The sequence below is a fragment of the Lepisosteus oculatus genome, chromosome 22, assembly GCF_040954835.1.
Source record: "Lepisosteus oculatus isolate fLepOcu1 chromosome 22, fLepOcu1.hap2, whole genome shotgun sequence".
Lineage (NCBI taxonomy): Eukaryota > Metazoa > Chordata > Actinopteri > Semionotiformes > Lepisosteidae > Lepisosteus > Lepisosteus oculatus.
Genome location: NC_090717.1, coordinates 8,369,869 through 8,395,286, shown reverse-complemented (window position 1 = coordinate 8,395,286; position 25,418 = coordinate 8,369,869). Strand labels below are relative to the sequence as shown.

The 25,418-nt window shown below is 35.8% G+C and overlaps 1 protein-coding gene across 3 annotated transcripts in view; it reads left to right on the top strand.

The window, feature by feature from the left end:
* Positions 1-25,418, top strand: part of sfswap (splicing factor SWAP) — a 72,522-nt gene that overhangs the window by 27,120 nt on the left and 19,984 nt on the right. For all 3 annotated transcript variants that reach the window (XM_015366276.2, XM_015366277.2, XM_015366275.2), the window contains exons 11-14: positions 5,012-5,150; positions 5,932-6,144; positions 10,381-10,571; positions 24,529-24,797. In XM_015366276.2, the coding sequence (XP_015221762.2) occupies positions 5,012-5,150; positions 5,932-6,144; positions 10,381-10,571; positions 24,529-24,797 (812 nt within the window). The remainder of the gene's footprint in view (positions 1-5,011; positions 5,151-5,931; positions 6,145-10,380; positions 10,572-24,528; positions 24,798-25,418) is intronic.

Here is a 25,418-nt window from a genome sequence, read left to right as displayed (position 1 = left end):
TTGTTTTCTTTAATTATCATTTATTCGCTCTGCACCTCTCTTGGAATGATAAAAGGATCATCTGCTCGGATTAATTCATTTCTGAGAACCGTACAGTGTATGCTAACATTTCACCATTTTGAAGAACCGAGCTGTTCTCTGAGAGTTCTCTGTTAAGCCGACCTTATCCCAACGCTAGTGTTACAAAAGGAAGGGCTATCTTAAGGCCAAATCTGGCATAGCAGAATAATGTTATTAGCTCAGACAACCAGAGCAGATCAGCATTCACAATATGACAGAAGCAGTTGCTTGGAACACCATTGCTGTCAATGCATTGATCTCCAGAATGGAGGCGGTGCAAGTTTCAGACATGTTGTGAATTTGTTATTGTTGTGTTAAAAAAAAAGCCATCAATAGAAGAAATTGAGAACTTGCTACGTGAAATCGAGATCAACTAAGCATTCAAATATGGCTTCTGTACTCTTAATAGAACATATTTGCTTTGGTCCCTTCCTGGAAAGATTCCGAATCCAAGTTTCCCCACCCCATTTGATGATCTGCATTTGAAAAAGTTTTATTGCTAATAATGCCAGTTTACTGGGTATATCATTATTATTTAATAAAGATTATTTACCCTTATTCACTAATTTCATTTAAGATTATTCACTATACTTACAGGGCTTGGAAATGCTGCTTATGAGCTCCTTTTTAATTTGAGCTGCTGCTTCTCAGTTTGTTTTGGCATTTCATCAAAATTATAAAGCAGTTCTCCCATTTGCCATTAGCCTCTAATGCAGGATTAACTCGGAAAGGAAAAGTCTTCTGCTTTGTTACTGCTGCAGGTTTCCTGTTTTCTTTGAGAAATCTTGTCACCTGGGCTATCTCTTAAAAAAATTAAATTTGAGAGTTTTCTTCACATAAATGATATTTTTAGTATAGGATATATTTGTGGCTTTCCCTCATCAAAGTGGTTCCTTTTTTTAGCACAGCATCTTGTCTTCAATGACTTTGGACAACCTAAAGATTATTCAATTGCATTTCTTATAGGATCTATCATGAAATTGAATTGTTCCTGTAAAAACCACTTTCATTAAAAATATTTGTTTTGTTCACTCCAAATGCAGTGTAGTACCCTCCTGAATTACAGACAGATGTTAACTTTCAGTTTCTGTTCCAGGGAGAGAGATTAAGGTCCCTTGTGATTAACAAATATGCAATATGCCATGCTGATAATCACTTCATTAATGTAAATAATTATAGGAATATAGGGCCTTAAGCAAAACATTTTGGTTTATTGTGTACAGCAAGTAATAGCAAATCAGTCTGTTTTTATTACTATTTTAATGGATTTTTTAAACATATTGTTAGGAAATAAGTGGTTTTGGCCTTAAAGGTAAGGCACTGCTTTGATCTTCTGGTGTCTATAAGTCTTTTTTTACAGCACTTTTCAAAAACAAGTTGTGGTTCACATTTAGTTTTTTGTTCCACCTCATTGTCTCTTTTCCTATTTCTTGTCTTTTGTATTGTTTATTGTCTATTTTCTTTGGCCTGTTTTTTAGTTCTTTTTATCTTGGGATTTATTTGCTTGATTAAGTGTTTGAGTTGTTTGTTGAAAAAGAAGATAAAGAAAAAAAAGACTTTATAGTCTATCAGAAATAGTTATGGTACACATATCACCAGAAATACACAAGTCAGTCTCAGTTCAAAGGTTCGTTCGTTGTCTTGTGTAAAAGTGATTGTTGGGGGTGGTATATATGTCAGAGTTACTACCAACCATTGTTTATTAACAGCTTATAAGGGGTATGTGGTAAAATCTGATAATTCAGCCATTTCTGTACTCTGAAAGTAAAAACTGGTTGAGTAAACAAAAATCAATCTGGCATAAACATGAGACTATTACAATTCTGGATCTGGGTGATTGTTGTAAAGAGTCTGAGAAGACTTGTATTACATCAAGCCACTAGAAACTGTGTCAATGAGTAAATAAGTGTTGTCAATGAGTATTCCATTGTATTCCCTTCAAGTGACTGGAGGGTTGCTTTCCTCAGCTGTTTCAACTGGCATAGCATTTTTATGCAATATATAAAACATTATTTCGTCTTAATTAACTGCTATGAATGTTTTTTCTTCCATAAAATAAAAAACTGTTCAAAGGGTGAAATAAATATAGCAAAGCACAATACCTTGGCAGATAGTGATGTTGACTTATAGCTCTTGGGTTATATCTAGCCAAGTTTTCTCTGGGGGCTCCAGTTTCCTCTCACATGCTGACTAGGTTAAATGGTATTTGTAAATTGCATCTGGGTGATTGTGTCTGCCCCCAGAGATTGACAAGCATCTGTGTCCATGGTATAGTCCAGCCTTGCACTCTATTCCTCAGGGAAGGCTTTGGGTTTTTGCAACCCTATCCAGGAACAAGCAACTTTCCGATAATAGATGAATGGATTAATTAAATGACCACTTATATATTGCTTAATTGTTGTAAATTGTTGGAAGGGTGTGAGGTTAGTGAATGATATTTAAAAGGAAATAGATAAATGCTTACGAATTAGTACCATCTGATACTTTAAACTGAAGATTCAGGATGAAAATGTGAGATTTAGTTAATTTTTTTCATGATGCTAGTTTTGTGGTTTGACCTCTCCTACACAGAATTACAGTAAAGGTAGCCTACTGAAAAACTGCTTAATAAATCTAATTTTACTCTATTTGGTGGGAGTAGGGGGTGGTTTTGTACAAGCTTTGAAAATCTTGTATAAGATGAGTCACATCTCTACAGAAAATCCCATAACGTTCCTTGTTCCAAAGTAAAAACAATTCAGTGGTTATTAGGATGAAAAATCAGGAGTAGTGACAATGCCAGTGACAGCAATGGTATTTTTAAATTGTGTTTGTGATGTAATATTTCGTGACAGTTAACCAGAGAATTAATGTTTAGCAGGACCTGCATAATGGAGTTCTACACAAAAAGCAACAAAAAAAAGGGTTAAGTCAGTTATTTCTGTAATGTTCGGGGTGTGCCTCCGAGAAAGGAAGCGCTGATTTACTTTATGTTGAGAATAATGAGTTGCATGCTGCCTTTCACTGCTTGAGAAAAGCCTTATTCATGGAAGATGCAGGGTTGTCCTGTTACTTATCCAAGGTTGGCAGATTAAATACAAATTAAATTAAAGCTTATACAAATGCTGCTCAAGTCAATTGTCAGACCCTGTAATTCTCATAATTCCCATGGCATTCTGTTTCTCGGAAGGTCACTGAGACGTTGGCTATTGCTTGTAGAGCACTGGGCCTTTCTTATGCCAAAGCGCATGAAGAATCATGGTTTTTCCAGAATCCTTTGTTTTTCCTAATGATGGAGAAAGATCTGTAATGTATAAGATCACCAACAGAGCCTGGGGGAAAAATCCAATGCATCATTTTGCACATTGGCTTATTTAAAAAGCAATTTAGCAACAGAGAAGTAATTATCATTTTTTAATATGTACATAATTTGTCCCTGTGTCATGGCGTTTTTTGGCTTTTTTCCCCGATACTAACCCACATTTGTATGGAAACTTTCTAGAATTTGTGGCCTGGATTCACTAATGAGTCTATAAATCCGATCAAACTTTTTTTTTAATACTTTACCTGGGTATTTATGAAATTATGATAAGTTTCCTTAAAGCCTTTTTTGCTCTGTGTGAGACATTTAGGCCATTAGGTGGATTGCTCCTTTTACAGAAAATCAGACTTTGTTTTAAAAGTTCTTACGATATCATAGGCCTTAAGGAATATAGAAATAGTGTGCAATTTGCTTTGCGTTTTCAAATCCATGAATATAGGTGAACAGTTTATCAGTGTTCAAAATCACTTAGGCAGCTGGCACTGTTATTGCTGTATTTGTTGCTTCTACAGCTAAACTTTAAACTCTGCAAGCGTGCCACTTGAAGTCTTTCACTGTCTCAGACTTTTCATGTTATCTTCACTGGCCGAGTGACTGGGATTTTGTGTGAAAAGGCTCGATATGTACTAAAAAGTCTTTCTGAAAAGGTTCGTCCTGCATTGTCTTTTGACATGAAGATTAAGTGTGAAAACTGTTTTGTTATCTAAAATGGGCTGTGTAATGGTTTAGTGGTATCAACACACAGAAGTACAATGATGTACCTGCATTTTTGCAGCTGAAATGAAAGAATTTTGAACTTGATAAACCGATTCCTATGCTATTAAGTTTTATAGGACCTTATATAATGTGTGCAAGGGTTTTTTAAACACTGTTCAGAATTTTTGAGAAAAGGTATAAAATCATCAGAAGACATTTTAATAAATAGAATAATACTAATAACTTCCATTAATAAAACTGAGAACTCTTCTTTCTCACTGTCCTCATTAAAAGTGCTGATTTGCCCTGGTCATACTTTAGTAGTCACTGAGGAATTGTTTACAAATAAAGGTATGTTTATAGAATATTATGTCATATATTGCATATTCAGAATCGATTTTCATATCATGCATAAAATTTTAAATTTACTGATGAGCCATCATAATTTTTTAATGAATTTCTTGCATCCACAAAGTGCTTTGAATGTTGAGTACCTTGCGAAACTAAGACAGCGATACTCAATTCACTATCCATCTTTTTTCAGTTGGCTTCTCTTCCATCCTTGCTATACACAAAAAATCAAGACTTGAACAGGCAGTGGCTCTGAGTTCGAAAAGCACATCACATTTTCTGTGCTGCAAATCTTTTTACAATTACACTCATCAGTCAGTGTCTATGTTGAATGATGTGCAGGCAAGAAAAGTCTTCATTGTTTATTGAATTCAAATTAGCAAACAACAGTACAGATGGAGAAAGTTCCACATAACTTAAACCATATTCAAACTGGAAGTTCTTAGAAAGTTAACTTTTCATTTACAAATGTCAACTTTGTTAGTGATGCATTAGGTATCCTAAAATGTACATCTTAGTACTTAAAAGCACTTAATTATTTGTCTAATCTGATTTTTTTCTTTTTTGTATGTGATATTGACAACAAATGTCTTAATTTTCCAGAATCTGTCTTCTTCAGAAGCCGGAAAAACAAATGATATGAGTGCTGTGTCTAAAGGTTCCTCAGAAACGGAAAACTTGATAACTGAGGCAGCAAACAGCTCCTCTGACAATCCACCAAACGAAGGGAGACTAATTAAAGGTAAGAATGTGAAGTTTTGTATGAAAACTCTATAGTGTGACTAACTTTCAAAAACGTTTTTAGTCCTGCATTTTATCAATGTTTTTAACAATGTAGGTTATCCATCTTCCCTTTTCATTTCACTGTCAGTTATCAAAACAACCTTTCTGTTTTTTGTAGACACATCCTAATAAAACGTTTCTGAATGCTATTTAATCTTTGATATAACATGCTGTGATCTTACTTTGTTTTCAGTTGCACTTTGTAAATTTTGAAATATAATTCTTAACAACTTTCATTTAATCAAGACACAAGTATGTTTGAGTACCCAGTCCAAACAACTAAGATTAAGTGAATCTCACATCGGCTTGGTGTGGTTATTCTGATTAAATTGCTATTTGCACATATGTTCATTACTTGAATTTTTGTTGGCTTAAATATTTTTTAAACGTTGATTTTTGGTGGGATAGATCCTAATTTTAACATGTTTTTAAAAAACAAATGTTATTCTTATGGTCTCCCATCTGTTTTATTGTTAGCTTTTTCAATTCAGCTTTTGTTTTTGTTCTGCAAATACACTTCCTTTTAACTACTTACGTACGAGACAAAGTTTTAACTTTGAAGTACACTGCCAGTACTCTATTGGATCTGCCTCACTTAATAATTTTGTAGTTGGAAATATTGACATTAAGGTACACATATAATTCATCACATTGTTTCAGAAAGTTGCTTTTTTGAAGCAGACTCTTTACAAAAAATAGTTTGACTGTTGATACGTTTTTTTTTCCCCCGTTTCTGGTAGCTTCCTTTGCCCCGATTTGTTTTGCGATCAAAGCGAAAGAGAATGACCTCCTTCCTCTGGAAAAGAACCGCGTGAAGCTGGATGACGACACGGATGAGGAGGAGAGGGAAGATCAGGAGAGTACTAGCAGTGTTACAGTCAAGGAGGCTGTGGCCCCAGTGCCTGAGGAAAAGAAGCCCCAACTGACTCAGGAGGAGCTGGAGGCAAAGCAGGGTAAATAATGAGAGCTTATACTGTCATATCTTGAGCATTGTGCCAGATATAGTTTCTGTGAACACAGGGAATTATAAGTGTACCAGCTTACCCGCCAGTGGTGTGGAAGTCCTTCCAAAGATGATCCGGTGGTTTGGACTCCTTCCAGTGCCTTGTATTTGAAGGCTAGAAGGAACAAGTCTTCATATTTTCCTAAGAGCCTTTGTGCTGTTTTTGAAGTGATTTGGGTGGAGATGAAAGAATTACATAATGTTCTTAGGAAAAGCCATTCCTTTCATTCTTCAGTACTCATCATGGTAGTTTGTTAGGGTCAGGTAGACACTCCGGCTTAATTATTTAGGTCTGCAGTATAAACATAAAGAGGTATAAACATTTCACTGAAGTGATGCTACATTTTCACTTTTTTTTTTCTTAACGGACAATGAGAATAAGGCAACTGAGATCAAGAAGGTTGTTTTATCTTGTCTTGGAAGTAATCCCTAGTGTTCTGAAAACAAGCTCCGCAGGGAAATCATACAAAGTCTTTTCTGTTCAGTAATTGGAACTTGCTATGCTGTGACGTGCTACCAACCACGACTTCAAAAGGGGACTTGTGGCATTTTTTATACAATTTTGTTTTGTTCTGCTCAGACATATACAAACCTTGAAAATCCACTGCTTATCTGATTTTCCTTCCCCTAGAAAAGTCTTTGGGATGTCTGTTTAGTGAGTGATGAATATCTTGCTTTCTCAGAAAAACTTGAATTCAAATTAGCCTAACAAGTTAGCACTCAGTACCCCTATAAGGTAGTGCTGTGAATATCACTTTAATGTAAGTATGTGATAGTTGCATATTTTTCTTGGAAAACAAAAGGGGTGCAATCTCAAATATTTTACTAGTCTCATTCACAATGGTATTGTGCAATTACAGATATGATTAACAGACTTTGGGGGAATAGAGTATCTTATTATTTTTAGGTTAGCATGAAAGAATTTATTTCCTAGATAAGCCCTGATCACAGATCCCTATAAAACACCAAATTACTGAGCAGTTTGATTTCATTGAACATTGAAAGTTGTCATAAACCAAACTTGAAATAAAAAAGTCAGTGGGGCTAACTGGTTATTACAAAAGATGGATAATTCATATAATGCTTAAAATCTTAATTTTGTAGATGATCATTTTATTTTAAAAGACATTAACAATCAAAAAGATATTGATGCAAGGTATTTTCCACATTCCTCTCTGTAATTACAAAAACTTGCCATGTTTATTACTTCATTTTTTAAAACCGTAATTTAGATTTGATTTCTAGGATAGGTATTTATTTCTTTTTCTTTCACTGTCAAAGATTAGAATAAAAGTACAACATTCATTTGTTCTTTTTGTTATTGATTTGAGCATAGCTCAGTGAATATCCCATTAATCATTTTCTGACTGGATATGTACACTTGATATTAATAAATCAGGAATAAAACCTAGCTGTTTTTGTTTTTAGCATGCATGTATAAAGATATCCTTGTAAAAATGCAATTCTTATTGCTTTATTTTAACCCTTGTAATTCATCATGGATGTTAAATACATCAACAGTAATGTGACTAACCATAAAATATGCATTGGAATAACTTGAGCTCCCACCATTTTGAGTACAGTAATTGAATGCTGTATACCTGGAGAAGAAAACTAGTACCAGCATCGTGTATGCACAATGCAAAGAAATAAATACTCTTGGCAGCTTTTTTCTTATTCATAAATGTGCCATTGCTGATCACACATCACCTGAGAAGTACCTTATTAATCTCCTAGAGGCAGGCAGTGTGTGGGCAATGGTAGAATATCAGAGCACTAAATGCTGAGGTGAAAAATATTGAATCATTCTGTTCCTCTGGGCATTATGGTAAGACTATAGATATTATATTTTGGTGTATTATTGTTACTTGTCATAGTATTGCTAATAATGTGTAAGTTAGAAATGTGAATTTTGCACTTGTCTCGTGCAAATCTTAAAATGTGTTTTTGTCATATTGAAACGTTTTCTATGTAGTAGAACCAGCACAACTCTGGATCTTTATTTTTGAATAAGTGTAAAGACATTGAATTTCATAGCTGATTGATATTATCATTAGTTAATTATAATTGCTGTGTTCTTAATGAAGGGACTAGCTTAACATTTATTTTTGAGAGAAAAATATTTAAGAAGAAATATATTTAAAAACAAACTTAACACTTTTAGTAAACTGATTGTCACTTTTTGATGTGAGTAATATCAAAACATCTATGCAGTTAGAATGATAAAATGAGACAAAGTAAAGGACCTCAATACCTAAAATAAATAGCATTGCAGCAGTCATTTACTCACTAACTCAATTAGATTGTGTGGTATTGATCCAGGACCCAAAATCTAATCTGTATTGATGGAGTTTAAAAGGATTAGAGGTGCTTGTTGTGATTACAGATGCACTTTTGCTTTGATATAACGAAGACTCTTAATTCAAATGTTGACCAGATGCCCTTTTTACCCCTGCTACAAAGACATGGTGGGCTGTATTATGTAGGCTATCCATCAATTAAATATGCTTCTGTCACTATAGGAATATCTTGAAATTAAATTGGTTCTGTGTCTCCTAAAAGCATGTTCTTCCTTAGCTCTACAGGGATACTTGCTCCAGTACAGTAAATCTGTCTTAAAGGTTGGAAAGTTTCATTGTTATAGTAGAGAATATGGGTTGCTTTCTAATTAATGTAATGGCTTGCCAAGACTTCCTGTGACCCACTTTGATTAAGTTGTCTACCAGTTCCTCTCTGTCTAAAATGACAAAGCATAAAACGGTGATCTCTTAAAAATGCAGTGGACTGTCTGTTTATTCACCTTGAGATGTAGACGCCTGACTCTTGAAAATAAGGTCCATTTAGATAAATTGCAGTTAATCAATGTAGACTTGTAGTTTAAAAAACATCCTACAGATCTGTTTTAGTTAGTATTTTTGTCACTCTACACTTTCCCTTCCTGTAGTGGTTCTGGTAAATGCTGTATATTTCGTAATACAAGTTGTGATGACAAATTTTGATAGTTTCATCACTGATTACTTTGTACTTTATGGCTGGGGAAGCTCCTCTGAAAACTTTTATGATGTCACAAGTGAGTACACAACCTCTCATTACTGAAGTACATTGCTAATAACAGGTTAGAAAGGAGACAGCTTTGCTTGTATTTCTTGGCACAATATCCGAGTAATGTAGTTATAATTTAAATTGAGGTATCTGCAGCCAAGCCAACCCAGTGTATTTGCTTGCTCAATAATCAATTTGTTGCCAATTTTGAATGTAGCTTGATAATTGCTTAGAAACCTACAGAATATTATTAAATATATATATGTATACTGACAGATGGATAGCTTGCAGTAATAGAAAGTTCTAACAAGACCTTGCATGAGTCAAAATCTCATTGTGTTCGTTAATGATTGTCTCAGGATGGAGAAACTTTACTTTTTTAAATTAGAAGAATAAATAGCATTTGACTGTAAGAATTCCACAACAGTAATCAAATCTAAGCATTAAGATCTCACATGTATATTGTGATGGTGATTAGTCTGTAATGATGAAATAGTTCCCACTTACTGCAGTGATTAGCAATTCTGTCTAATTTACACAAGGCATTGAACTAAGTGGTAAATTGTGCTCTTGCATAGATTTTATAGATTTCTGATATTTTTGTATGTGCCCCTTCCACCTAAATGAACGGTCTTTATCTCCAGTGTATTTGTAGTGGTTAATCCATGTGTTCCTTTTCTAAGAAAAAAGATCTTTGGAGTTTGAGGCGTAAGGGAATTTCTCTATGACCTCTTCACAGCACATCATGTCAAACTAAAGAAACAGCACTTAGCCTAAAGGCCTACCACAGTATTCACCCTCAGAATTGTTTTCAGCCATAATTATGTTAATTGTGTTAAATGTTTTTTTTAATTCTGAGGATGAGATCAGTTCCACTGGGCAGAGGTGTGAAACATAAACACACAGTATTAGAGTTTTGGAGGCATATTTCACAGAAAGCGTCGTGTTGATAAGTGGGTCATGATGACTAATAATGGCTTCAGTAGTTGGCTGTATGGGATCCTGTTGTCCAACTGTGTGTGAAATGAGTTTGCCACACTGAAGCCAAGCAAAAAAGCCTGCAAGGTTTCTCAGCAATGCTTTGTTCTAGTCTGAGTTGTCAGCGCAGTCATAATAAATAACAAATCGTGTGTTCTTGGTGTAGCTAAACAGAAGCTGGAAGACAGGCTGGCGGCTGCGGCCAGGGAAAAGCTAGCCCAGGCCTCCAAGGAGTCGAAGGAGAAGCAGCTGCAGGCGGAACGCAAGAGGAAAGCAGCTCTCTTCTTGCAGAACCTCAAACACCCGCTGGGGGAGGCGGAAGCCAAGAAACTAGAAGAGATGCCTTCTCAATCAGAGGTACCAGATCCCTTGCTTTCGCCTCTCACCATCAATTCACCTCTTATTCTAAGCAGCCATGGTTTAAGCAACTACAGAAGAAAAAAAAACAGTAACCAGATTCATTACACCAGTTTCATACTAGTTGATAACAAAACCTGTCAAAAGTCTCCTGGGCATTAAAGCCCAAGACGAGTTATTCTAACACGTTATTGCCAAGGGGAGCTTTTAACAAATACCTCTTTATTTCCTTCGCAAGCTGTAGGCCTGTATCTGGTTTATTAAGTTTGAATTCTGTAACCTGCTGGTTGAGGTGAGGAGAAAACTGTTCTGTGAGGAACACGGTTTGCCGTTGCGTTTTAGGGAGTTGAATGTTGAAAAGGTAAGTCTGGCACTAAATGAAACGCCGTCAAGGTTTTAGCTGCTATTTGTGGAGAATGTTGACTGTAAGTCTTTCTATACCTCTGTTGTACAAGGAAAATAATGGAGTATTGATCTCCAAAGAGCAGGGCATCCGGACGGAGAGTGATGGTGATCAGCATCTTTATTGTCTTCATCCACCTTAAGGCAATGAATTGTATTTTTTTATATGTCAATGCAAACCCAAACTACACTCTTCTGAATTTGGCAGAATTCTCCGATGGTGTGTTTCTGATTGATTTAAGCCAAGTATCAAATTGAGATAATTTTTTTAATAAGTTTAAAAAAAAAGTTGAATACGATTCTAAATGAAAGTTGCTGGCAGTGTAATTTAGAACATTTATATGTGCAATATCTTCTATTTTGGTCAAAATATGAACATTTATTGTGGGTGTATACATCTAAAAGGTGAAAATCATTTCTGAAACTCATAATACATATATTTTCATGTTCACTGAATTATTCTTTCCATTGATTTGGAAGGTACTAGGAGCCATTAAATTTGGTCAAGATGATGTTGTCTTAAATTGTCTCTTTATTGGCTAAAACAATTGAATTGATTTTGTCCTTTACTGCCGATTTATAAGTACCTTTGAAACGTGGAAATGTATTGCCATCTCTTCTCCTGGGAAACCTACCTGGAAAGTCAACCAAAAAACTAACTTTTCATGTATTTCAGTGACTCGTGAATCCTATTAATTCCAACTGAATTATAAACATCTAAAAAAACAAGCATATTTTCTATATTCATGCATTTAAGGGTTCATCATACGTCAGATTAGCTGGGTTTTTTAGGTCTCAGTATAAAGCTTTCACTTGTCCTTGTCCACATGCTACTTGAAACGGAGTCAAGGAGGTGAATGAGGCAGCTCATAGAAACATGGTAAATGAACAGTGTTGAGGTACAAATATTTTGGTCATTGTGTAAATAGTTTATCTTCTGCTCACAACTGTCATGCAATATGTTATATCCTGTCTTTCTGCTGTAGGGAGTGCAGACTTGTCGTTGAAAATTATTGGAAAGTTGATTGTTTTATGAAGGCGATTCATATGTGTTTTTTAAAGCACTCACTTGATGTTTTATTTAATTCACGGAGGGAAAACTTTCAGTGCTTCTCTGTAATGTAAATTATTGAGAAGTATACTATTAAAACCATTTCCCAATAAAATATTTTATTAGTGATTTTTTTATTTGTGTCAAGAAGATAATCATCTCTATGGAGATCTGCATATAAAACATGGTTAACTATTAGGAAAACAGTTATAAGACAGATTTAAATTAAAATCATCTGCAACTTAAAATTCCATCATAAAATGTTTCACTGACTATAAATAATACTAGTATTATCAGATAATTTACTGCATCTTTGCTATGTTGCTGACACCACAAGTTATTATCAGTACCTTTTCCAATTGTACTGTTGTATCTTGTAAAAAGCATTTTAGAAGACATTAGAAGTTGTTAGTGATACAGAGCCTGTAAAATGTTTCAAACTTAACGTCTATAGTCTTTGACTATTTTTGTGTCAACTGATAAATGTTTTACAAACTTTTTTCCCCCCATTTACTACGACTTAATCTTATGGAAAAAATATTACACCCATTTTTTGCATTTTCATATTGAGCCTCTTTTGGTTTTGTGTTTATAGTGATCATTTTTGCCTAGAAGAATAAGGTTAAACTTTTTTAAAAGTTGATAAAACTAGGGTGGAAAATACATCTGGGGTTTAAGTCAAACAGGATGTTGACAAAAACTCAGAAATTAACTTTTATTTGAAATGACTTTGCAGATTAAATAGTGCAATCTGTTATGGAAAATCTGTCCTGTTGGTTCCTTACAGGATAAAGCAGCTGTGGCAGATAAGACTTCTTTTAAGTGGAAATAAGATTCAGAGAAGCTGTTTGAAGTCTATCATCTTGTCTGGCACTTTTAATGGTATTGTCAGGTCTTTCATATGTGTTCCTAAACTTCTGACTCCCACCTTACTGTTCAGATGAGGTGTAGCCAATTAATCCTTCAACAGATGTAAGGAATGGACCTTTTCTGCATATTTTAGTTTATAAAAGATTTTAAGCTGATAAACATTTGAATCTACTGTTCCTACTCCTGATAGCTGCATTACTGTGGCAAAGGCACAGGTAGTGGACAAAGGATTTTACATTGGCATTTAAATTTAGTTAATAGGACATTCAGCCATTAGATGTGGCCAGTATGGCCTATGTATGCTGTCTACAAACATGTTATGGTATGCCACCATGTCATAGTTTAACAACATGTATAATTATGTAGGTAGATGCATTCTTCCACAAGAATGTGAGTCACTCACACAATGGAGTGGAAAGTCCTGTCTTAAATATGCTCTATGAATGGGGGCATTATAATCTGGGAAGATAACCCTCTCTGCAGGAAAGAAATGCCAAAGATGTAGAAATTGTGCAGATGATCACTTATTCTCTTGGAAGGCAATGTTAATGCTTGCTACTCAGTGATACTAGGTGCATGCAAACCGTGACAGGAAAATACACCTGGCGATTAATGGAACCACCAGAATCCTCAGTGAATACATGTTGAAGGATGATTCATCTAACCATACTGCATTTCTCATGAAAATGGTCTGACTTGCCCCTGGTTGCTTGGATGCTCATGCCCTAGGTTGAAATTTGCAGTCTATTGCATGTTTTACTTTCAACTTTGAATTAATGCTCAAATATCACAGTCTTGGAGGATGCACTTTCCCTGGCTAATGATGTCTTTCTCGCGGGGTTTCGTGATGACATCACCTTAGACTTTGCTGCTTGTGAAAGATCAGCAGGTTGATCACTGAATCTCCTTGCAGATTTGCCTCAACAATTACCCCTCTTTCAAGGGTCAAAGAGATCTCCTGTAGCTATGCTAACCACAATTACAGAAACCAAGTGTCACTGTTTTATATGTGACACTTAAGTACACCAGGATGTTATTTGTTTAATTAATGCACGAGTAACACTTGTCCTTCACTTACCTTCAGTAGGTGTTTGCTTCTTTGTGTATCCTGCCTGTACCATTATATTATCCAAGCAAAAGACTAACAGTCATCTTTATAATTTGACCACAGTGAATTGCTTGTATATATGCAGACAACACTGCTTATTTGGTGCAAATAAGTATTTCTGTTATTATTGGTGTTCATTTAGTTCCTAGACTTTTGAGAGTGTAAAATGGTTAGGCTAAATATATTTCTGCATTGATTTCTCTCAATCTCATTATCTCAAAACTCAGTTTTTTTTAATTAAATGAAGATAATTAAAATGTTTAATCAGTGTAGTTAAAAGTCCTGTGTGCTAAATGAGTCATTGTACATTGCAGTATCTATGGAATTCAGCATGAGTTCAATGAGGCTGAGAAAGGAAAATATGTGTAATTAGGATGTGTATCAGAGCTATGATTTTTTCCCCTTTGTAATGAGAGTTAAAGTATTGCTGAATGACATTCTGAATGCTGCTGGACTTTAAGATTGTAGAATTCTTCCACACTGTATTCTGGTAAATTGTATTTGTAGATTAAATGAAACAGTTACATCTGAGTCAAATAGTCTCATGAATAGTGTTCCTAATGATTACATTGTTTTTTCCCTTTTACCCTATTACCTTTTAGCTTTTCCCCACCTTTATGTGTATATACAGCAATAATGTAGAGGAAATGTACAGTAATTCACTACTTAACTAGAAACTCTACAGGGGAGAATAATTCCAGTGGAGTTATTTCACTATCTGGGAGAACTGTTCTACAGCACTATGTTTGCTAGAACTTTGGGTGAAGACTGGTAATGGCCTAATTATAACTTCTGTTTCAGTGGATCTGAATTTCTCTACTTTTATCCTGAACTTCCTTTGAACTTGGGAGAAACTGCAACATGTTTACAGGGCGTTAGAAGTCCAGAATGGTAATACAGGGTTTTGCCCCTCTATTTACACTTATTAATTTAGTAGGCTTTTATCTAATGTGACTTAAATCACGTTTAGTAGATGCAAAGGGTACAGATAACAGTAGCTTAAAACTACAAAGCACAGTTAAATATTTGACATTTACAGGATTATATATAACCTTTGTATTTTCTGTTCATTTACTTGTTTAAAAGTTTCTTGGGTCAAGGAATGTATGGACATTTTATCTCCCAAGCAAAGATCTGTTACAAATGATTGTTTTCTTTTATCTTTTTAATGTAGGTTACTGCATTTTATTAATAAACTAAACTACTTCTGTCATGTTTCTCAGAACTTTAATTATCAGAGTTTATTTTTTATTTTTGAAGCACCACTTTTCTATTGACTTTTTTGTGGTTATGTTTGCTTCTATCCAGAAATTGGAATTGCTGCTTGTTAGAACTCAAAGCTTGAACTGCATGAATAATTTGACATAATGATAAAGAGCTTTCAATTCCAAAGTATCTCAGAACTTTACATAAAAGCACGCAGCTGAAGTGCAATACCCACCAGGATGCCACACAACAGTCATTACGATCCAGCTGCCCAAAAACTCAGTACATCGCAGGAAAAGTAAGAAATTGTTTTACTGATTGAATTAAAGGAGACTTCTTGTGTGTAACCTAAAACAGAACACCAGGATTCTCACCCCTACATTTCCAAAGTCGCATTGCTTGTTCCTAAATCTTATGGTTCTAAAGTTACTAAGACTAATCATACATTATTATATACATTATTTATTTAATATATTTTTCCTGAGACAGAAAGGTTTCTCTGCTAGGTGGTATACTTTTGGTGAAATTTTTGGAAAGAGAGCTGTGGAAGCTCAGTTTGAGAGATGTACATGAGATGCTCACAAAAAAACATAGGAAGAAGATACTTCATTTAGTATCTTTCAAAGGCCAGGTCTTGTAATTATTATTTTTTCCCTCTTTTATACGATGCGTAGGAGTTTGGGGAATGAATTATGATTCTTCTTATTGATGTATTTTTTTCTGACTTTTATCTTGAAAAAGACATTGCAATTAGATATATTCCATGCCTAGCAGCACTTATTTTTGTTTAAAACTATTTAACAATGTCTGTGCTCAGTAGTCAAACCAAAATTAAAAAAGCATTGCATTCATTTGCAATCTAATATCTTTTAACAATATTTGAATTATGTTAAAATATTAAAAACAGACATAAAAACCCAAAATGGGAGCTCACAAGAAACCCCCAAAAAAAGGATTTATTGGATATTTTGAAGATGAGAGAAAACACTGTCATTGTTTTGCCACTTGCTAAATGTATTCTAGCCATATTTCTGTTAAGAATACAATTTCTGCAAATGAATGCAGCCAATTACAGTTTAAGGTGCATTCCCCTCTTCTCCCAGCCTTGTAAATAGGTTTCTAGTTAGACCCGCAAACAAAGGACAAGGTGCCTGAAATCGAAGACTTGGTGGTGTAGTCAAAAATATCTTAGTCTCACAAGCAAGAAAATACTCTCATCACTGGACATGTCCAGCAATATTATATCAGTACCAGGAGCATCCTGAGTTCTCTGTGAGATGGAAGGTCAAGAGTAAATTTCACGAAAAACAGCCAGTATGGTTTTGCAAGTGTAAAATGGGTTACGTGGTGTGTTAAGAGAAATCATTGTTGCAAGATGCCTCCCCTTCAGGGCTACAAGCCAGCTTGCCTAGTTCTCTACTCCGTAAAACAATACGTAGGAGAGAACTGATGCTGTATGAGAAGACGAGAACCTGAGAGGTTAAATTCGTGTCCCAAGGCACCCAGAGACACCCAAGGTCATCCAGATTGTGAATCGTTTTTGTTGACCAAATTGGATGGGTAAAGCGCTGAGGACCTATCCAGTAAGGGGAAATTATTCCATATAGGTTCAAGTCTATGAAAATGTCAGATGGCTGACTTTGAAAACAGTTGACTTTGCTCCAGGAGACTAATGAGTTTTTGAGGATTGGGTGGATTGGAAGGAAACTAGTCCTGCTGTTGGGAGCAGAAAATAATAGATCCTGGATTAATCATCTTAAGAAGCATTTCTTCAGTTGCTCATTGTGAAGTGATACCAGCCAATACAAAATTAGGAAACCAGCCCTCCAAAAGCTTAGTAGTGTTTAGTTATGTTTGTCGGTCAAATCTCTGTTTGGCTATTCCTCCAAATGTATCTAGTTATCACAGTCTTTTTGTTGAAGGTATTGTGGTGGGAGTGATCATACTTGGATTACATCTGATGAAATTTAGGAGAGATTTTAATGTACAAATAATCATTTTCCTGAATAATAAGGTATATTTCAAATGATAATCCCAGTAAAATGCATCTTTGCATATTTTATTTTTTATTTACTTTGTAGAAAAAACTGAAAGAACTGTGTAGGCTTAATGTTCCATCTTTAAAGATTAAAAGATGTGATTTCCTTTTTTACAGAAATGTAAATTACATTTTGCTGGTCACATCAAGGGTCATTACCGTAATTACAATCTCTAGCATCCGGTTTTCGTACTGTAGCTTTAACCTTTAACCTTTGCTTTAATCCCAACCAATTTATCTGTCAAATCGGTCACTGTGAAAATCTACTATAAGACATGGAACTATGTGCAAATTGCAGAGATTGTCAGAAAAATTCATAAAAAACCTTTCTTTTTAAAGTAGCAAAGCTGTTTCCCAACACCTCCTAAAAGGCATTTTTATTTCACGGTAGTTCCAGACTGTCATGTTTCCCCATGGTGATTGCCATCTATGTCATAATCTTCAATAATGCCCATGTTAACCACAGGCTTAACAAGGATTGAAGACTTGAGCACAGATTACAATTAAAAACCATTCCCTCAGACTTCCTGTTGGAAGGAAAATGGCCCAGGAAAGAAAATCACTAAGTACTCTTTCACTAAAAGCTGTTTTAAATTAAAAAAATATCCATTCAGTGAACCTAGAATTAAAAAAAACGTCAGTTTTATTGCAGATAGAGGGGATCATTTTCATTAGACACTAAAAGAAAAAAAACTAGCTTTATTTTGAAAATTGAAAAGAAAATGTGTTTTTCATTAGCAATGGGAAGTACATTTCTATAAAAGGGACCATAAATTCTTATAAGCTTGAAAGTGCAGTGTTTCATGAGGGAACGTTGTAATTACATCAGATTCACAGAGACATTCTATAAATGTTTTAATACATGTGGCGGTACAGCAAAATATAAGTGTTCATTGTTTCATACCACAATTGAAGAGGTCTGCAGTAGAATGAACTTTAAGTAATTCCTTGTCTCAAATACACCTCACCTATTTGTAAAACGCTCAGAATGAATATCTGTACCTCTCCAAAAAAATGTTTTTTGAATTTTGAAAACAGAACAAAGCTGTTGAATAGCACTAGACCCGAGCCTTTAGATATCCATACAAAAGTGTTTTTAATCAGTTGCCTGAAGAGGTTACTTGAACCTTGTACCTCTGCATAAGTAGAATAGCATCAACAATATTCATTGCAAATAAATTAATTGTGTTCTTGTTTAAGACATTGAATATTTTTAGGAAGAGCAGATCTTACTTAACGGTATCATTTAAATTTGTTCTGGATTTAGGGTTCCTTACTAAAGAGGCAGCAGGTGCACAGCAGACCTGGCTCTGCTTAAAGCCTGCGCAGCTTCTCTCATTCCAGATTTGATAAGTAAGTAGCCTGTGTACTCTGAACCCCTCACCTGTCTCCTGTTGACCTCGCTCTGACAGCTTGATGAAGAGCAGTAACATCAACCTACAGAGGGAAACATTAGAGGAAATGAAGTGAGGCTTTGTCTTCCAGGTGTCTCCACACAAGTAATCAAGGGGATAGCTCCCTTGTGACTATACCAATTAGCACAATATAACAGGATTGGAGACATATGACGGTTGCTTCTGTGGTTTTCTTCTGATATTCTGACAAGTGTTTTTTTTAATTCAATGTCATTTAGATCCTGCAGTGCATTTTGCATGCATGTGTGTGTATAGTGTATTCACATGGTTGTCTTTGAATGGAAGCTTATGATCTGGAACTGATACATTTTTTCACCATTCTGAGATGCAGAGAACTACATATGTCACTAAAATACAATGACAGAATAGAGATTTTATTAAACGGATGGAGGAAATGCAAGAAATGTAGCCATTTTCTGAGTGGCTGATCTTCACAATGAGGTAGAAAATAACTGTCAAGCATTTCAGGGCCTGCTGGTTTATTTTGATGTCAGCTCTTGCATTGAATTCCCCAATTGCCGGAAGCAAAACCCGTTTTTGTGTGCTTTTATTTTGTTGTGCTATATAATTGATTTAGGTCTTTTGTCTTAGAATCGACAAGTTACTTTTAAATGTAGTTTCTCTAGTGAGCTTTTTTCTTTTCATATCATTTGGTTAAATGGCAAAAAAACAACTTTTTTTTCCTCAGCTGAGTAGTGAATGGGAGGGAAAAATACCCTTTTCAAAATCTCTTATATTTTCTATGTGTGTTATGAACACTGCAGTGTCTGAGCCTATTTAAGGTTAAGGTTAACTATTTTTTAGAACCACAGACCATTTCATAATATTTTGATTAGTGCTTTGTATTGTAATTTGCTTCACAGAATTAAAAGCAGAAACTTCTCATGCTTTTGTTAAAGCAGTGTTCCCCTGTGGAGATGTTTTAATAGCTAATTTCTTCTATTACACATAGGTAATTTTAATACAGCAAAGAAAGCTTAATAATCCATGCCACTTTCTTTTATCTCTTTTTCTATTTTAAACGCGTTTTAGTGAAGGATAATGTGCATGTTATTTAATACTAGAGTAGTAATGAGAAATCAGGATTCGTTTGGATTTAGCATATTATCAATGGCTATTGAATCCTGGTATGTCTTGTGTTATCTTTCTGGATTTATATCCAGCTGGAATATTAAGCTACTTAAACATGAGTATAGTCCTTTTAAAATAGAATGCAGAAACAAAAATAAGTCATATTGTCCTTTTGTTGTGGAAAAGCATTTTTGATCCATTGACTTTAATTGCTTTACACGTGCAAGCAACTTTAAATCTTTAATGATTTCCCTGTTTTACTGTATAATTTTACTTAATTGTACTCAAGCCTGCATGTAGAAATAGCTCACAAACTTTCAATTTTTCCAGTTGCTTTGCAATTGGATTTTAATTACAGCTATTACTTTTCCAAAGCTCTTATTGAATTTATTTAGATATTGCACCACAGGAAATTCTTAGTTTGTGTTGTCCTCTTTTTTCATATTTTAAATGGTTCTAAAATAAAGATTGTATTAGAGTACAGAGGGATTGAACTGTCATCAGTGAAGCATTTACCTATCAAACTAAGCAAGCACTGTTAATTTATGTTGCTTGTTTAGCAGTAATTTTTGCATTCTCCTTCCCATTTTCTGGGAATGCTGCTCAACCTTGAACTAAGAGATCTGCCAATTGCTAGGCAAGGCCTGAACCTTTTTGTCCAGTGGACATCCTGTTCAGTGTCCCATGAATGTCCTGAATATCCGAAAGTTCGCACATTGTGACGTGTCGGATTATATGTGCCAGCCACACATTTCGCCAGTTCAGCCAAGAAAACCACAGAAGACCTTCCCAACAAAAAAGGTGGGTGTTCAGCTGTCCATGTGAGCCTTAGGTAACATTTCTACAAAAACTGTCTCCTGAAATAATAGTTATATAATAGCTGAACTTATTATTGAAGTCTGTGACTCAAAGAGAATTTTAAGAGGGTTTCCTCGGTGTCTTAAATGACGGTCTTCTTCTAAGATTCTCTCTGCCTGCTCCAAAAAAGATCCTGCAACACAAGCTTGGACCCGCTGATTCGAAACAAGAATTTTGTAATTCTGTTATTGGACCATATGCATGGTAATGGAAGTTTAACATGCAAGCTTTCAAGACCCTGCAAATCCCTTCATCATCTGGCACTCCAATTTAACACGTGTCCCATTCCAGAGAATAATATCCTAATATTCCGAGTTAAAACCAGATGAGATTAAGCTCTCAGTGCTGTCTTTTATTTGTAACAGGTCAAAGAATGATCTGTCTAAATGCCTGACAAAATTTGTGGCTCTTGCCAGGTACAGAGAAGAAATGCTTATGAAAGTCAAATAAGATGATGTAATCTTATTCAGTGTTTTGCTGCTTCAGCTACAAAGTACATCTAATATATTTTTGTTAAGCCCTATCTGTTTTCTGGACACTTAATATGTGATGGTAAAAGAGTTAATGTAATGTGTCTGTGTGCAATGCTATAGGAGAAGATGCATTCCTACAGTGGTATTTGAAAGATTGGCAAGGCTGCATGCTTTCTGGTATTATACTGTTGTGGTTGACTTGTTTCAGAGTTAGATTGGCAGCTGTGCAGGTCACAGTCCAAATCCCAGGGCAGAAGAGCTGGAGTCTTAAGGAGAGGCAGTAATGAAATTATGGAATCAGTTCTGATAGCACGGGTCAGTTCTGGTGCAGAGGAGAGGTTTTGAAATCAGGGAAGCCGACATAGCAAAGAAGAATAAAGATTAGTTCCCTCTTCAATGCATTTCATAATGCAAAATAAAGCACTTTGTTCAGACGTTTCGGGAATATATTCAAAAGTCTAGGTAAGGTCTTTTTAAAAGGAATATCAATTTCAAAAGCTCATAGCTAGCTTCTGAGTTCTGACTTCACAATGTATGCAGAAACATTTTAATGTGCTTTAGACATTTATTTTCCAGGAAGAGAGTTGCATCAGTTTACATTTAAGCCTCTTAATATCACATACTTTATAATGTAAAAAAAAATAGTGGAGAATGCAGCAGATGAATTCTGCTCTCTGCATGTGCACAATGAAGGGAGAAAATATTAAATCAAGTCTTTTGAGTCTTTGTGCTTTGTCCTTTGACTGGTTTGGTTCAGCTCTCATCAGAGTGTTGAGAGACAAAATGAGATGGTCTTAGCTTAGTTCCCAGTGGGCATTCCTCATCCTTTTTTTTAACTTTAGAATCAAAGAAACTGGTAAAAGAAGAAAAGGCCGTACAGTTTAACAGGTAGATGCATCGTTACAAATTCGCCGCCACACTCTTCCTCACCCCTTGGTCATTTCAGCAGTTTGTCTTGGTAGACAGGAGTTTAGTCCTCACGGCATCTCCTGGTGCGATTCCCAGCTGTAGTCAGTCACTGTTCTTGAACAGAAGATTCCCTTCCACTCAACTTGGTAGCACTTACCAGAGGAGTGTTGAACACTCTGTGTTCCAGGCATTGCAGGAGCCCTGCACTGCAGTGACTGATTCCAGGGGTAGCTCCTGCCTCTGGGTAGTTTTGATGACCTTGGATATCTTGCACAGCTATCCTGCAAAGTGTCCTCATTTGCCAAGTCAATAGTGAGGCTGTAGCAACCTGAAAAAGATTAATGATCAATTAAAATGATTCAAATTGAGGATATTTTTACATACTGTTGATTTTTGTTCCCTTAAATTGGCATACTTTGTTTAATATTGAATTACTTGATTACTCTTTACATGACAAGTGGTTTATGTATATTTGTCAGTTTTCAGAGACCCGCAGTAAACTTTATTTTTTCTGTACAATACTACCCATCCATTATGTATTTTAATTTAAGATGCATTTATGTGGTTAATTTCAGAACTTTAGTCCTTAATAGTGTGTAAGTTTAGAGGCCTGAAGAGTGTTCTAGCCTGTGCAAGTACTGTATCTCTCAGGTCAGAGTATTTAATTAGCTCTTTAGTCAAAGAGTCCTCCTAGTGCTGTGTTCTTCAAGTGTTTTCATGTAAATGGGATTAAATACATACAGAGTCATGGTCTAAACTTGAGTCCATAGCTCATGAAATGTTATGCTGTACATAATAACTTACCACCCAGACTTTCGACTTCAGTGCTGTAACTGAGTATTACTCTTTGTAGGTTTTTTTTTTTCCATATTGCCTTCATGAATCTTATGTTAAGAAGGTAAGAGCTGGTGGATTCAGATATCTCATCTGAACAGATGTGGGGAATCAACATGTTTCCTATAGCCTCAGGGATAAGCCTGACAGTCTTTACAGTTATTTTTAACTGAAAGCTTTTAAAATTGAGGCTCAGTTATCTTGTTTAAAACCTATATAGAATGTGGAGAATATGAGAGCTGTTGTAAAAGAAAAGTTTTCCAGAAAACAGATAGCATTTGTCTTCATATTTTTTGCAGTATAGCACTGTTAATGTGTCACATGAGGAAGATGAAGTCATTCCCACTACGATATGTGAACTGTGTGAAAATTTAATTGGGACAAATTTTAAAAATCCAGCGTGGCAGAATAGTACTGTAAGTGACTCATGGGAGAACTTACAAGTGCTATGAGAAAATTGCTCCCCTTTGACATTTAACAGTATTTATTTTCCTTGTTAAGATGATTTACAAAATGAAAAATTGTTTAGTTGTTTCTTAAGTTTCTTAAGTCCTGCTTGTCACAGAACACTAGCTCTGTGAGAAATTCTTAACCTTAACACTTAACCTGTTTGCTTCACAATAAATGTCAGATAAACACAAAAGATTGCAAAATGTGTGTTTGATTCTCGCATAAAAAATAATACCCCCTGAAGGGAGTAGTTGCCTTTCTGCCTGCTAGATAAAGCAACCAGAGATTGTCTGATGATGTCTGAACCACATAAATGCGAAAGGTCCTTCTCATGCCATGTCTTCTAGGGTTGTGAAAGGAGATAAAAGAAGGGATTCTCAGAAGAGTACAGAATCTAATTTGGGTGCTTTTCCTCTGTAGCAAAATGGTTCAGTTATTCACTTCAGTAGCTCATGTAACTGTATAAGACCTGGAAGTGTTTCATTAGCTACAAACATGGAAACGGTGGTAAACCCCCCTTCCTACGGAGGCCTCCCAAGTGGTTCAGTTGGGAAAGGTTGATCACGAGTTTGAGCCTGGGTCTCGCACAAACCTCCGCTGCGTAGCCCATGACGTGTTAACGAGACGAACGGCTCGTAGGTGGGCCGAGAGGAAGAGTCTGCCTCCACTTCCTCGGTCACGGGTTTTGTAGCTCTGAGCCAAGACATGACAAACACACAACTGACTATTGCACACTGGGGTGTATATTAAATGTCGATCCTAAATTTAGAAGAATCGTGTATATACACTGCCCCATAGATAAAATATTGCCAAGCGTGTGATGGATATTTTCCTAACATGAATGTATTAATACTTAAGTTAGCACATATTCTTAGATACTACACAGTTACTGTGTTCTGGTGGGTGAATTGGGATTACATATTAAATGTGCTATTCAAAGGACCTGTGATGTCTTTGAATGTTTTGCGGGTAAGTTAAATTGGTAAACCAGCAAACGTTTCGCCTTTTTTCACATGTACAGTGTTAGAACTCTTCTGTACAGTTAGGTTTGCTGGAGCAGCCTAGGTAAATTGTGTAGCAGCAATTTCTGAACCCATGATCCTTGAGTAAGTGCTCTGGAGCCTTGGCTTCAGTTCCTCACTTCTTATAATAAATCCCAATATTGTGACAGTATGTTTTCTGCACTTTCCTTCAATACACATGTAGTTAATCCCTTTTTGTTTTTGAACTGAACTCTAAAATTGAATTTCATGTCTCTTGTGTCTTCGCCAGTTGCCTGAGATCAGCATTGTGCCTACTGCCACACCTGTCGCCTCAAAAGTTTCCACAGTCTTTGAGTCAAAGGCCTCTGAAAAATCAGCAAGCAAAAGCCGCGAGTCTTCCGATGCCCACGACAGGGAGAAGAAAAAGAAGAAGCACAAGAAAAGGTCCCGTTCTCGGTCGAGGTCCCGTACGCGGCATCACTCCAGATCTCGATCCTGTTCCCGCTCCAAAGCCAAACACGCCCTCCCCAGCGCCTACAGGACAGTCCGAAAGTCAAGGTGAGTCCAGTTCCCTCAAACTAGAGAGCCACCTGAAGTTAAACTTCATCCTTTTCAGTTTTTTTCTAGGGGAGCTATCAGTGCACAGGTCCGTGCTCATCCATCATGCAGGAGGCATTCAATCATCTTGTCTCCAAAGGGAGACTCTTAACTCGTTTGTTTAGAATATATTCATTTTTAGTCAAGTGTTTAACATATGTATCTGGTGATAAAGCCAGAAGGCCTCACTCACACAGACAGCAAGCAACCTTGTCTTGACAAAGGATAAAGCAGATCTTGGTTGTATGAGGTCACTCAAGGTCAAGCCTACAACAGTGACACCTTCTTGGGGATCCAGCTGAGCTTTTAATGACTTAAGTGAATCAATTATATCAATTCATTGCTCACTGTTCTTTCCTGTTTTATTGAATACATAGTAGATGCTGACTTCGTTTTTTGCGTTTTTGCGGCAATATTTTCACTCACACCATAATGTCAGATTCTGCAATGTCATAATATAGAGGGAAAGCCTTTTCTGATAAGCTGGGATGTAGAAACTTGTTTAATAATAGAGCTCAATGCGTTAATTTCAGAGTCCTATTTACTTTGAGCTACATACCCCAACATTTATTTTTGTAATTT